This window comes from Lingula anatina, unplaced genomic scaffold (genome assembly GCF_051362555.1).
Source record: "Lingula anatina isolate TDL-2025a unplaced genomic scaffold, LinAna3.0 unanchor82, whole genome shotgun sequence".
In the NCBI taxonomy this organism is placed as follows: Eukaryota; Metazoa; Brachiopoda; class Lingulata; order Lingulida; family Lingulidae; genus Lingula; species Lingula anatina.
In genome coordinates this window covers 5,901,199-5,913,584 of record NW_028257603.1, presented here as the reverse complement: position 1 = coordinate 5,913,584, position 12,386 = coordinate 5,901,199, and the positions used below count along the sequence as shown (strand labels likewise).

Below are 12,386 nucleotides of genomic sequence, written 5' to 3'. Positions count from 1 at the left end.
TGTTCTCCCCCCCCCCCCCCCCCCCCCCCCCCCCCCTCCAATCTTTCTTCCCTACGCCAATGGCCCTATTACCAGAGGTAGAGGTAATCACAGCGGCTTTCACCTGTCTGTACACCACTGGGGTGATACAGACAGTCTGGCCCATAGGTCCTCCATTCACCAGATTCTGTTACAACCCTAAAGTTAGCAAACTAAGTAGCTTCTGGCCAAGGTAAGGAAATCCAACCTGGAGTCCCGCTGCCAAGGCGTCTGAAAGGTGCAGCGGAGGGGCGAAGGCTATCGCTCTGCCACAACTGACTGCTTCACCAAATCAGCATCAACACTCCCCAAGTGGAGTGCGTGGTTAACATACACCTCGCTACCTAGGGGAGATGGCGCTGTCCCCCCCTCCTCTATTAGGGCCCAATTAATAAATACCACTGTCCATGAACCACAACTAACCTGATTACCTGGGCTGAAATCCACCTAAATCATCCAATTCTAATCTGGTTTTTCTTCTAATTAATGCTGAGCTTTTATCGACGCATTCTGGGAAAGAGGAAGGGGCTTTTATTAGTTTGTCAGTAAAAAATACATCGACTAAATTCCTCAGACACTAATAAGAGAGAGATGCTGAGACACCGTGACTGCATTTTGCACACATTTCATTTAACAATCATTACTAATAAGATCACATAGGCAGTAAGTCCGGACAAGTATATGGTCGTTCTGTGTCTGCTACTCAAGGAAAATAATGATGTTTTGGGCAAAGTAGTAATATTACTCCATTTGATTTCCACTGAGGCCTAATTATGTTTCCACGCATCCGAGTCAAGAGAAAAACCAAAAACTGTTTTGTGTTGTATAGTGAAGTGACGCAGTACAGAATGATAAAGGACTCTTCATGATGTCATGACGCATACAAGAGGCATATAAAATACCTGCTTACAACGCACTCATACAAACACACATTTTTAAAAACTTGAAAACTTTTTTTAAAAGAGTGTTAGCAAGTACACTGAAAATTTCCCAGTCACATGTATAAACATGAACTTCTAGTTGGCACTGGTTTCATGTCCCAAGTCATCGGCAGCCTCCAGAGTGCGCCGGCAGTCATCATCATGCCACTTGTACCATTGTTACCAAGCATTGTGCTTTCCCATAATGTTCAGATGTTGCTATGAAAGATGAAAAGGCTCTCTCTCCCCATGTCATTTGGTGAGTGGTGAAGGCCTGAAAATCACTGCGTCGCGTACAATGCATTCATACAGCATAAACGTCAACTCCTTTCAGCGCATAATGCATAATTACAACCTCGCGTGCAAGGTAAGGTACGCTTCACTGACTTTCCTTTTGGCAAAAATCAAACATGAGCACCTTCTTCTTGTTGGCAGTTACAGACCATATCGTCTCTGTATTTTTCCACACAATACCTGCCTCTGGTAGGGACCCAAAGTTTAGTGGATTAGAGCTGCAGACTGAAGATGGGAGATAAATAGTGTCTGTACCCTAAACAAAACTGACTGGGTTAAAGTTGCAATTATTGGCCTGATCACGGGTGTCAGGTGTCTTACCGGTGCCTTTTGATCTTTGACTTCTCCATTCAGAGGTAATCATCCTTTGCTAAATTAGCCTACACAGGTAACTGTACGAGGAGACAGCGGAGACGACAAGACACCGCATCCTCTATGTGCTCTGGGCTATAATGACAGGGTCCTCCTTCCCAGCCCTTTGTGGGCGAGAGGACGCTGGGTCCCCGGACAAAGAGCCAATTGAGTGCAACGGGTGTAGTGAGCCATTGTGGCCGTCTTTGACAGGTGACAGAGACAATGCTAATGAGACAGCAGTCTTAACTGCTCTTTTACACACTTAACAAATGAATACCTGATTAACTACAGGTAAACAGATACGTAACGGGAGTCATTCAGCCTCCAGTTTGACATCAACTAAACATTTTTTTTGAAAAAAAAAAAAAATATAATAAAATCCCCCCATGAAGCAGGTGAAGGAAAAACAGGGAAAACTTGACAATGGTAATGATATTGAGTTCAACCTGTTCTTTGACAAGATAAAATGTGGTCCTGATTACTTAAAGATAAAATAGATGTATGATGACATTTATTTCCATTTTCTCCATTGACCAAAAAAAAAAAAAAAAGACCAAGATAAAATAATCGTTATAACACAAAGTACCTGATGTGAAGGTAGCTTGGATAAAGTTAACGGTGTGCTATTGTCCTAACTGCTCTTTTATATATAAATCATGCTTCTATCGTGTGCAATTAAGTTAATAGATAAATGGGTTTGGAACCTTGGGTGCAAAAAGTAAATAAATGAATGAACAACAATGAAGCATTTAACAAGATCTGTCCACATTGGTCATGTATTATTGTTTTGAGCACAATACATAGCGATGTCATGACAAAAGGCAATTAACAAGCCGCTGCAGATGTGTGGGTATTAGGCTAATGGCCTCCATAAAAACCATTGTTTTTAGCACAAGGTGAGAACCATAAAATAGAGTTTGATTTTTCCACATGTCGGCCCAAACTTTTCCCATCTAAAAATGTGGGCAAAGAAAGGTCATTTGTGTAAAAAGTGAACATTTATATGTATTTATAAATATAAATGGAAAATTTACAGATTAGCTGTGAAAAAATATTATCTGGTATTCTGAGAGTAGTAAATGGGAATAGCTGGTTGCTGAATGATTTGCAAGATCTAGACATTAATTTGCAATGCCACGGGATCTTCCGATCAATTTCATTAAAAAAATTCCGCCTGAAAAATTGCATTTACCCTTGCAATACTGTTTCTCAAAATCCCTTACCAATTTTGATAGTGTAATCTAACTATGTAATTTAGCGAGTTGTATGCTCTGTAGGCTTTGTAATTTATTTTTTCTTTTATGTGTCATGGAAATTTCTGATTAATCTTGGTCTTTCAAGAGAAAGGAGATGTACAAATTGCATGTTTCTATACAGCGGGCAGGGGGAGGTGGTCGGCCGTGTGTGGAGCACAGAGGGAAAAAGTCGGGAAAGTATTCCGATCAAATGTAGCCTTGTCAAGTTCAATCAGCGAAATAATGGATCACAAGAAGCGCTTTCCCCATGGTGTTTGTTTTAGTGAATTTATAAACAGCTCTGCCATTATATTCTAAAACAATGCCAGCCGGTAAAGCAAGCAGACATATCACGGGAGATGTGCAGAAGGTGTGAAAGAACTGTCACAAATCTTCACCATGTTAAAGAATTAAATTTGTAACTCAGGCTAAAAATATCCAAGATTTATTCTGTCTTCTAGTAAACAATGAAAGGGTGGGAAAAAGGAAAAAAAACTTGTCAGACATGACTTTTTGATTTTGACCTAATGTGATATTAACCAGGTGAAATTTGTTTCCTTTGCTTATAGTTGATAGCGTTTCAACCATCAATACTGCCATTAGTATTTATTACAATTGTCAACTACCTAACAAAGGAGTCAAGTCGATAAATTTTCAACCATAACTCTAAACCTCCAGAAGTACTGTCAAAGCTGACAAAACAGGGCCTTAATTAACCAGTATATAATCCACACAACAAGGCCCATCAATGTCACAGGCATTAGGAGGCTGCTGTCACAGGCATTGGGTCTAATCCAGCATCAGAGTAACAGATGATATAATATAAATCAACAAAATCTGTCCAAGCATTGCACGTACTTGTCAGTTGCCCGTGTACCGCACATGCCGCACATCAAAGAAGAAATGTTGCCGATCTGATGGCTTGTCATACTGTACATCCCAAAACATTTAGCTGCATTGTCGGTCTTGACAAGGAGACAACATAGCTGACAGAGGCAACCAACCGCATGATGGAGAAAGACAGCAAAACTAAGGGCCAGACTTTTCTCTCTCCTTCCAACAAAGAGTAGCATGGAGATACACAAAATTAAGGGGATAGAAATGGACACCCCAGGAGCTAAACAGACCCCCTCATTGTAATTGCTTGATTGGTACTGCTTCCAAAAAAACAGCCGACACAAACAGATGCAGGTTGTAATTTGTTTGTAGCCCATTTTACTGACCCATGTAAATTGAATGTCGGCAACTTTCATGGTTTCCCATGAAAAAGACTAATCTCAGCTGCCTTGAAATGTTTGCTCATCAGAGAAATTTTCTTGTTTCTCTACCTTTTTCTTTGATCCCTTAAGTATGTTTAGTCTTCTTAAATTGTAACTGAAAATAAATTTTCAGACTTACCAGTTATTTACTTGTAGTATTGTCAACCCAGTATCTTGAGCTAATTGTTTCTTCTGTTCTTCTGAGGGATATGGATGCTAAAACAAATTAAAATTTGAGTTACTTTTTTGGCTTAATGTCAAATTGCTACACAAAATCACAATTCAGTTTTTAGGCTTAACTGTTAAAATTTGGTAACCTGTACTCAATTTTCACAGTACTGTTTTTTTTAAATTAAATATTTGCTATACTGAAAAAATGTTATACTGTTATAAAAACTGGAAGTTCTTTCAGAACCAAACAAAATAAAAAAATGAATGACATTTAAAGAAACAATTATCCATGTGAAGATTTTATGTGGTTACATACAAAATATTTTTCATTCCAGTTTTGATCTCTTGACTTTAACTCTAATTTTTTCTTCAAATGATTTTATTTCAATCATGCTCAAAAATAATTTAAAAATTGAAACTTTTTAACAAATAGATTCATTTCAATTCAAACTTCCATTCCAATCTAGGCAGTCTAAAAATCTGACATTTCCAAACTGACACGGGACATTCTTCTTCCTCTCAAACAGCAACTCCTCCTTCAATTTTTAATATGATACATATTCACTCAGCAGGACTCCGTTTCATAAATTCCGATATTTTTGTACTGGGTGCTACTCATTTATTTTTCCGTAACAAGGATACAGCATGAAACCACACTAAACGTCTGCTTCAATTTTGGTTGAGTACAGCTGGGTGTGGGGACCTGTGGCGGCCATTGATTCAGAACTCTGTCACATACTGGGAACAGTAAGGGCGGCACCAGAGAGCATCGCCAGGTTTTCTTAAAATTTTTTATTTTTTTGTCTTTGGCGTTTTTTTTTTTTCACTCAGAAAGACTGGCCTAAATGTGTAGTATTGAAGTAAAATCTGCACAAATAAAACACTGCTCCATAACAAAAGAAGCATCATAAATTTTTGGGCTGCAAATTTTTATTCATCAGGATGACAAGTTTTGTTCATAATGACCTTTGTTGTTGGAGGTGGAAAAAAATCAAGTAAAGGAGATAAAAGAGAAAATAATTTATTGCTGAAATGTTTTATTCTTTTTGCCAAATGACAGTATCCTTGGCATAAAAATATCTATATATTGTATGTACAACACGTGAGATGTGAGGTGTGTAAGGAGGGCCAGTTACTGAATCAACCTAGAGAGATCAGCAGGTATTGAAGTCCGTCATCCAGCTCTGGGTTTAATTTGACTCCAACCCAGATCACCTGGTAAATGTATTCAAACCTCGACCAGCGTGTGCCCCACACCACTGGGGAGATACAGCATTCAAACATCCGCTTCTCTCGGCTCTGCCATTATTTCTGAGATCGTTTGGCTTGTAAACGCAGTTGAATGCTGCTTCTCTAGGTGCGCGATCAAAGCCCCTGCATGGTCCAACCTGCTGCTTTAAAGGCCAGCCATATTGTGCTGGGATGGTATCAATTTAAATTCCTTAAATGTTTGTCCTCTGATTTTTTGAAGAAAATTGGCAGTACAACTAGGAACAATTTCCCCCTGTGCCGTTTAAGTCGACCACCCCGATATCAATAGGGTGCTTTATGACTTCTACTTTTGTTTGATATTTATAAATGGGTTTTCATTTCTTCTGTCTATTTCACTCCCTCCATCTTTTTCTGTTGCTCAAAATTTCCTCTCTGAACCTGTTTCTATCTCAAAGAATCCCTATAAATTTGCCAAAAAATGAACACTTCAAAAAAATCACCTGTTGTACTACCCTAAAGTATTTTGATCATAATCTATTGTTACACAGCCTAAGACTGCAACATTTTCAACATGGCATCAATTTCAGTCTCGCCTGACACCTCACAGAAGTTCTGAGTAAACAATGTCACCGCGTGTGTGTATATCTGGGTGACAGCGGAGATAGCAGTGCAACTAATGGCTCTCTGTAGCCTAACACTTGGGCCGCTGTGTTTATAGTCTTGACTTAATTAGAATTGACTTCTGGTCAAATCTTGGCCACTTCACTCCTCTCAATTACGCTGGACTGGGCAAACAATGGATTATTAATGTCTGGGAAAAAGATGATGATGATGTATTGAAAGAATTGGAAGAGGCAAAACTTAAAAAGACCTATTATAGAAATTAAAGAGGAGATGAAGGTGTTTGGTGGTAAGACAAGTGAACTGGTGTGGCAGTCCTGCCTCTGTCCATTAAACTGTTACTCCACGTTTGTTTAGGTTGTGGATAATCAGTTGAACCCATATGGAGATAAGACCGCATGTCAATCAAGCAAACCTGAAACCTATGCTACCCAAAGTCCAATAAAATTGTTTATCTAAACTTTAAACAGATTTTTCAACTTGTCAGATGTTTTTTGTTTTTTCTCTCCCCATTTGGCACTATTTTCTACATGCAATTAAGAAGAAAACTGATCTATAGATATTAATTGTAGATTTATCACTATAAGAAAAAAAAAGAGTTGAAAACTGGAATCACTACATTTTTCCCTAAATCAGTGTTTATTTACAACCCTTCCCTTCACAAATTTTCAGTTTCCAAATTTAATTCAAATCCAAATTGTTTCTTCCAAACCTGCAGCAAGTCACTGAACACACACAGTCCCTACTGTGTGAGTAAATGTGGCTAAGAGTGCACACGGCGCATGCACGTATGGGCATGTAAAAAAAGAGAGATGGACAGAGAAGTGGAAGAGACGGGCTTTATGGAGAGTCAAGGATTGATGTCAGTTTGTTCAATCGAAATCCTCTTTGAAATATTTGTACACAAATTACCTTCAGAAGTCAAAACTGTATGTCTGTGTGTGCGTGTGCACGTGTGTGTGTGTGTGTGTGTGTGTGTATGTGTGTGTGTCACAATGATTTTAGTACACACAATGGCCTAGTGTGACATAGTAGAATTCTAGAGAGACACCCAACCTGTAAACTACTAGCAACAAAGATGTTTCAGATTCTGCATAATGGTTGTCAGTGTAGAAAAGCATGAATTTCAAAATGTCAATGAGGCTTACAAAGGATTCCCAATCTAATAAATTGGAGATGAAAAATGGATGAATCGGCAGACTAGCAAGTGATTTGCAGAAAATGATATTTTGCCAGCTAGCATATTTATTGCTAAATTGCATTTGCATGTAGAAAGGTTGCAGACATTAAATTTCAGTGTGAAAGACAATGAATGTTAAAAGCAAGCAATTTCTCTCAACAACTTGCACATTTGTTGTCCCTCCCTCATTAACCGTAGCTTGAAATTACTTTGCTCGCTAAAGTAAAACTTTATGTTCCAATTCAAAGGAAAATGGCTCTAATTTCTGTGTGTTCTTTGTTTTTCCGTAGTTTCCCCACAAAACTCACAGGGTCTCTGATTACTTTGGAGAAAATTGGTGTATTTTTTTGTGCAATAAAATCTTTCCTGTCTTGGTCTTGATGACTTCTCATCAGACTGCGCTCAGATTATTATTGCAAATAATGGGTTCTGGCAGAATGAACAGTAAAACACAAAACTCGTAGCACTGCAGAAAACAGCATTTTTCTATTAGCCCTATCCATAATGGCTTTCACATAGCTTGCACATTCATCTCTTTTTCTCCTCTAGCTAATACGTTTTTGGACTAAGTGAGGGTCTGATTGAATTAGACTTTTGGTGCTAGTAAGGAAGATCCAACTGCACAGTGCATCTTACACCTGAGATATTTTTAAAACTGCGCTGGCTGATCAACATAATCAGCTTTTCTCTCTACTAGCAGCCCAACCTCCAATCCGCGCTTAAGTCAATACATCACATAGGCTGTCTTTACTCGCTAATCCTCCAGCGCTGATAAAATATCCAAGGGACTTGTGTACTTTGTAACGGATCAGGACTAGTTGAGTCACTAAACAAATCCTGCTTGGTCAGGCCAGGTCAGGAGTCGTCGCCATTTCTACACACGGTGCAACGACGTGCTCACGTACACACATACCTCACCCCCCAAAAGCTCCCCAGCTTCCTAAGCTGGTTATTGCCACCTTTATCACACACACATGCACGCACGTACCCACCGCGAGGTTCACCTCACCCCCCAAAAGCTCCCCAGCTTCCTAAGCTGGTTATTGCCACCTTTATCACACACACATGCACGCACGTACCCACCGCGAGGTTCACTCTCTCTACAGAAATGTTGCAGATTTCTATTGGAGTTCAGACCGGGCAACCAATTAGCTTGCAGACGTGACCGATCTAATTAGGAAATACAGGAAAGGCTGGAGAGGATAAATATTTTTCTTCAGCTAATCAGCATCTTTCCCTCCACTTACTTTGAAAAGCAGTTGCTAATTATCAAGAGTAATCTCTGAAATAAATAAACTTGGCATCCACCTCAAGGTTAATCTATAACCTGCTAATTCTTGCTACCATAAATACGGCAAAGAAGAAGGCCAATAATCTATAAACCACACTAACCGTTTCCTCTTTAAACTGTTCAATCATAGTTTAATTAAAACAAGTCAAAAAGACACTACTCCAGACAAAATAAACGCCAGTCATAAATTCTGAAAGCTATTTCAAGGTACCAAAAAGTTCTCCTCCTTTCAGAAGCAATTACAACACTTTTTAGCTACTACACTTTGGACTTTTTTCTATTTGTTAATGGTCAAATCCCACAATTTTAGTTCTAAAATCACTCATATTTTTTGCTTATAATTAAAATCTTAATACCCATAACTTAAAAAAAAATATTGTTTTAAAGTCCCACCATCAGATGTACAAAGAAATAAATGAGTTCCCATCAAGGACAAAAAAGATGACACCAGATATATGGCGGAAAGCCGGGGCTGGAGACGAGATGGGAGAGGGTGAAGAGGAGAATGTTCAAATGGTTCTTACACCAGGCACAGACAGGGACTAGTGACAGGCTGATGTCGGAGAGGGAGCTTTTTTCCTAAATCAAATAATGACAACATGCTCCATTTGACCAAGGTTCAAGAAGAAAAGTGTGCCTTGGTGCACTGGGAAGAAGTTGTCAAGTATCATTTGTTAAAAGTAATATTCCCTTTTTAACAGTTAAGTGACTCTCACCCTTGGGGACCAGTGTCTGCAGAGAAAACCAATTCATTTTCATCATACTGACCACTTTTCAGATAGTTCAAACTCAGAGTCATCTAATTTTTGACCAACAATCACACAAATGAACCAATAAATTCAATGCAGCTATTTTTAAGGATATGTTGTTTTGTCTTATCTTATTTCCCTATCATTTTCTATCACATTCAGTGGAAAATGTTTTTTCTGTACATTTAGAATGGAAAGAAACACTAGAAGCACACTCTGTGTCTGTGTGCTCTTAGGATGAGTGATCTTTTAAACAGCTTCATTTGTTGTTTAGAAACAAGTTGTTAAGAAACATTTCACACCATCTACATTTTATAATTTAATCTTTGGAAAGGATGCCTGCACAATAAAAACATTTGATCAGGTCAAAATTAAAACTAATGAGTGATTGGTTTCTGCTATTAAAATTGTGCATCACATTATGGCTCAGTAACACTATTTATTTATTTATTTGCACCAGGTGGTGGCAAAATGTTACATACCTTCAACTTGGCCCAATTATAAAATATTTGGGCAATATTTATATTAATCTTATAAAGTAAGCCCCTGCTGTTGTTAATGTTGATGGTGAAGCTTTGTTGATAGGATTTAAGTTGGGCCACCACTGGGGGGAATAGTGGCGTTAATCAGAGATAAATTAATCCGGGATAATCCTCTGAATTGGCTACTTTAACTCATGATATCCCTGCTTGAAACAATCTGTAAAGGGAAATCCAATCAGGTAGAGTGAGGGTTCTTCTGAAGGTGTGATATTCATCATTTAATTAATCAAACCCATGGATTTGTAAATATCTCATTTAGATGTGATAATTGCATCACTGGGTATTTTGTACTCACTGTTAAATGCTGAAATAGCCATGCTCTCATGATGTTGGTAGCTACTTTTGGGAAAATGCCTCTTTTCTTCTGTCTTTTTGTCTGTCGATCATCTCCATCTTCATCCGCTGTTCCTTCACCAGAGCCCACACTGTTGTCTAGGCAGTCACCTGGGGAGGAAAAAAATGCACACATTTCTAACAATCTCTCACTGTGAATAGGAGGGTATCTAAAATTGTACATCAAAGGAAATTTAGCATATCAAAGAAAACAATAGTTTTGTAAATCAAAAACACATTTGGATCAACTATTGGAATTTTTCCATGGCAAGAAGGAATATTAGTTACAGTTTATCAGACAATGACAAGGACAAAAATAATGAAAAAAAGTCACTAAATTGCCCTGTGTGACACAACTTGTAAAATTATTTTTCTTAATCCCAATAAAAATTTCTGCTTTTAAACACTAATGATTGGCAATAATGAACCAGAGTAAAAAAATTAGCCTAAATATAACTGCTCTAAAACGTAACAGAAAAACCAAACACTAATAAGAAACATGCGTACTAATATCACTAATATCATGTTATGCTATAAGCTTTAAAACTTGTTTCATGACGTAACAACATTCTCTTCCCTCACATCAAAGGACTGCCATATTTTCATTTCTTTTCATGTCCCTTGCATGATGGGGAGAAATTTACGCTCTGCTTACTTTAGATGCAAGAATTTCAGTTTTTTTTCGTGCCAAGCAGAGATAACTGTACCCACTACAACAAGATTGTCTGGCCCTTGACCTCCCGACCTTTGACCTCATTTATTAATGTTCCATGTCCACCACATAAAGCATAAAACAGATATACACAACACTAGAAAACCAGGCAAGCTTTATCATAAAAGATATATTGCCCCATACCATGTCCCATTTCAATATCAAGACCCAATTCCCAATTCTTTACACAAACCCACTTGAGCTTCAGTTTTAAGTCCTTTTTTATGTCCTTTTGACTCCAATGTCATAATCTAATGCCCTAATTTGTCAAACCTGATTGGTGCTTTTATCAAAAATAGTTTAAACAAGAGCAGTAATAAAAATGTCACTGAAGCCAGAAATTATGATCTGATAAAATCTGTAGGCACAAGACTTGGGCTGATAGGACACATGAAAACACAGTAAAACTCTGGGTCCTTGCTCAAATCCCCCCAAAGATGTACTGTAAAGGCAAACCAAGGCTGTCTTTTATGTGATGTTTTCTTAATTTTCAAAAGATGTACTACAAATGTAAACCAAACTTCTTATGACGCATATCAAAGAAGATTGTTCAGTTTCTTTTTTTTTCTGTTCTTTTTTTCTCCCTAATCGACAAGAAGCCTGATCACAAAAACAGAATGTGAGGGGAATCCCCAGTTATGAAGCAGAAAACAACAAAATGCTCAACTTCTTTTCCCATCCTCAGTCCTATCATGTCACCATGCAAATGTACTCTGATCGGATCTGTCTTTGATCTGACTTGACAATGCTATTAGATTTAACAATGCTGCCATGAATGCCAAGCAAACAAAAATAATGTTCCTCTGCTGCTGCTACTCCAAGAAGTACCTTAACTCCAAGCCAACACCATAACCTGTCTAATACACAAGCTTTTCATGACTTATCAAACTAGCAGTGTGAGCAAATAGAATTATATTAATGTCCACAAATACTATGTGTCCAATCAGCCATGTAAAGTCACGATAGCATCAGATGACAAGACACCTTACTAGTGACAAATTTGACAGCCTGCTGAAGATAGCGATGGTTATCTTCATTCCCAACAATCATTAACCGCTCAAATCAAATTCGCTGGTCAAGTGAAGAAGCTAAGTGATTTCTCTATTTGCTGTGATTTCTATAGCATCTTGTGAATAAATACCAAGAAAAAAAAACTTATTATTTTCAAGAATGATTTTTTAACCTCCCAGTTTATATTTTCAAACACATTGCAATAATATGAACATGTCTTAGTTTGTTATAATCAAATGGAAATATTTTAAGATAATTCTTTTAGAGTAAAAAATACAACTAAATATACACATTTAATGATGGTTTAAGAGGAATCATTTAAAATCTTTGAAATTCTCCTTAAAAATGTAATTCCTTAAATGATTATCATAACCATATTACACATATTGTATAAAAATAATCTTCATCTTTTTAACATAAAACAGAGTAAAAAATTGAAATTATTCCTACTACTTCTTGTTGACCTGCATACATCTTTTAAGGT

The 12,386-nt window shown here is 37.7% G+C and overlaps 1 protein-coding gene across 2 annotated transcripts in view; it reads right to left on the bottom strand.

Annotated features, from left to right (window-relative positions):
* Positions 1 to 12,386, bottom strand: part of LOC106152827 (homeobox protein Meis1) — a 67,965-nt gene that overhangs the window by 26,054 nt on the left and 29,525 nt on the right. For both annotated transcript variants that reach the window (XM_086998324.1, XM_013526564.3), the window contains exons 8-9: positions 10,142 to 10,290; positions 4,220 to 4,296 (exon numbers count right to left, since the gene is read on the bottom strand). In XM_086998324.1, the coding sequence (XP_086854450.1) occupies positions 4,220 to 4,296; positions 10,142 to 10,290 (226 nt within the window). The remainder of the gene's footprint in view (positions 1 to 4,219; positions 4,297 to 10,141; positions 10,291 to 12,386) is intronic.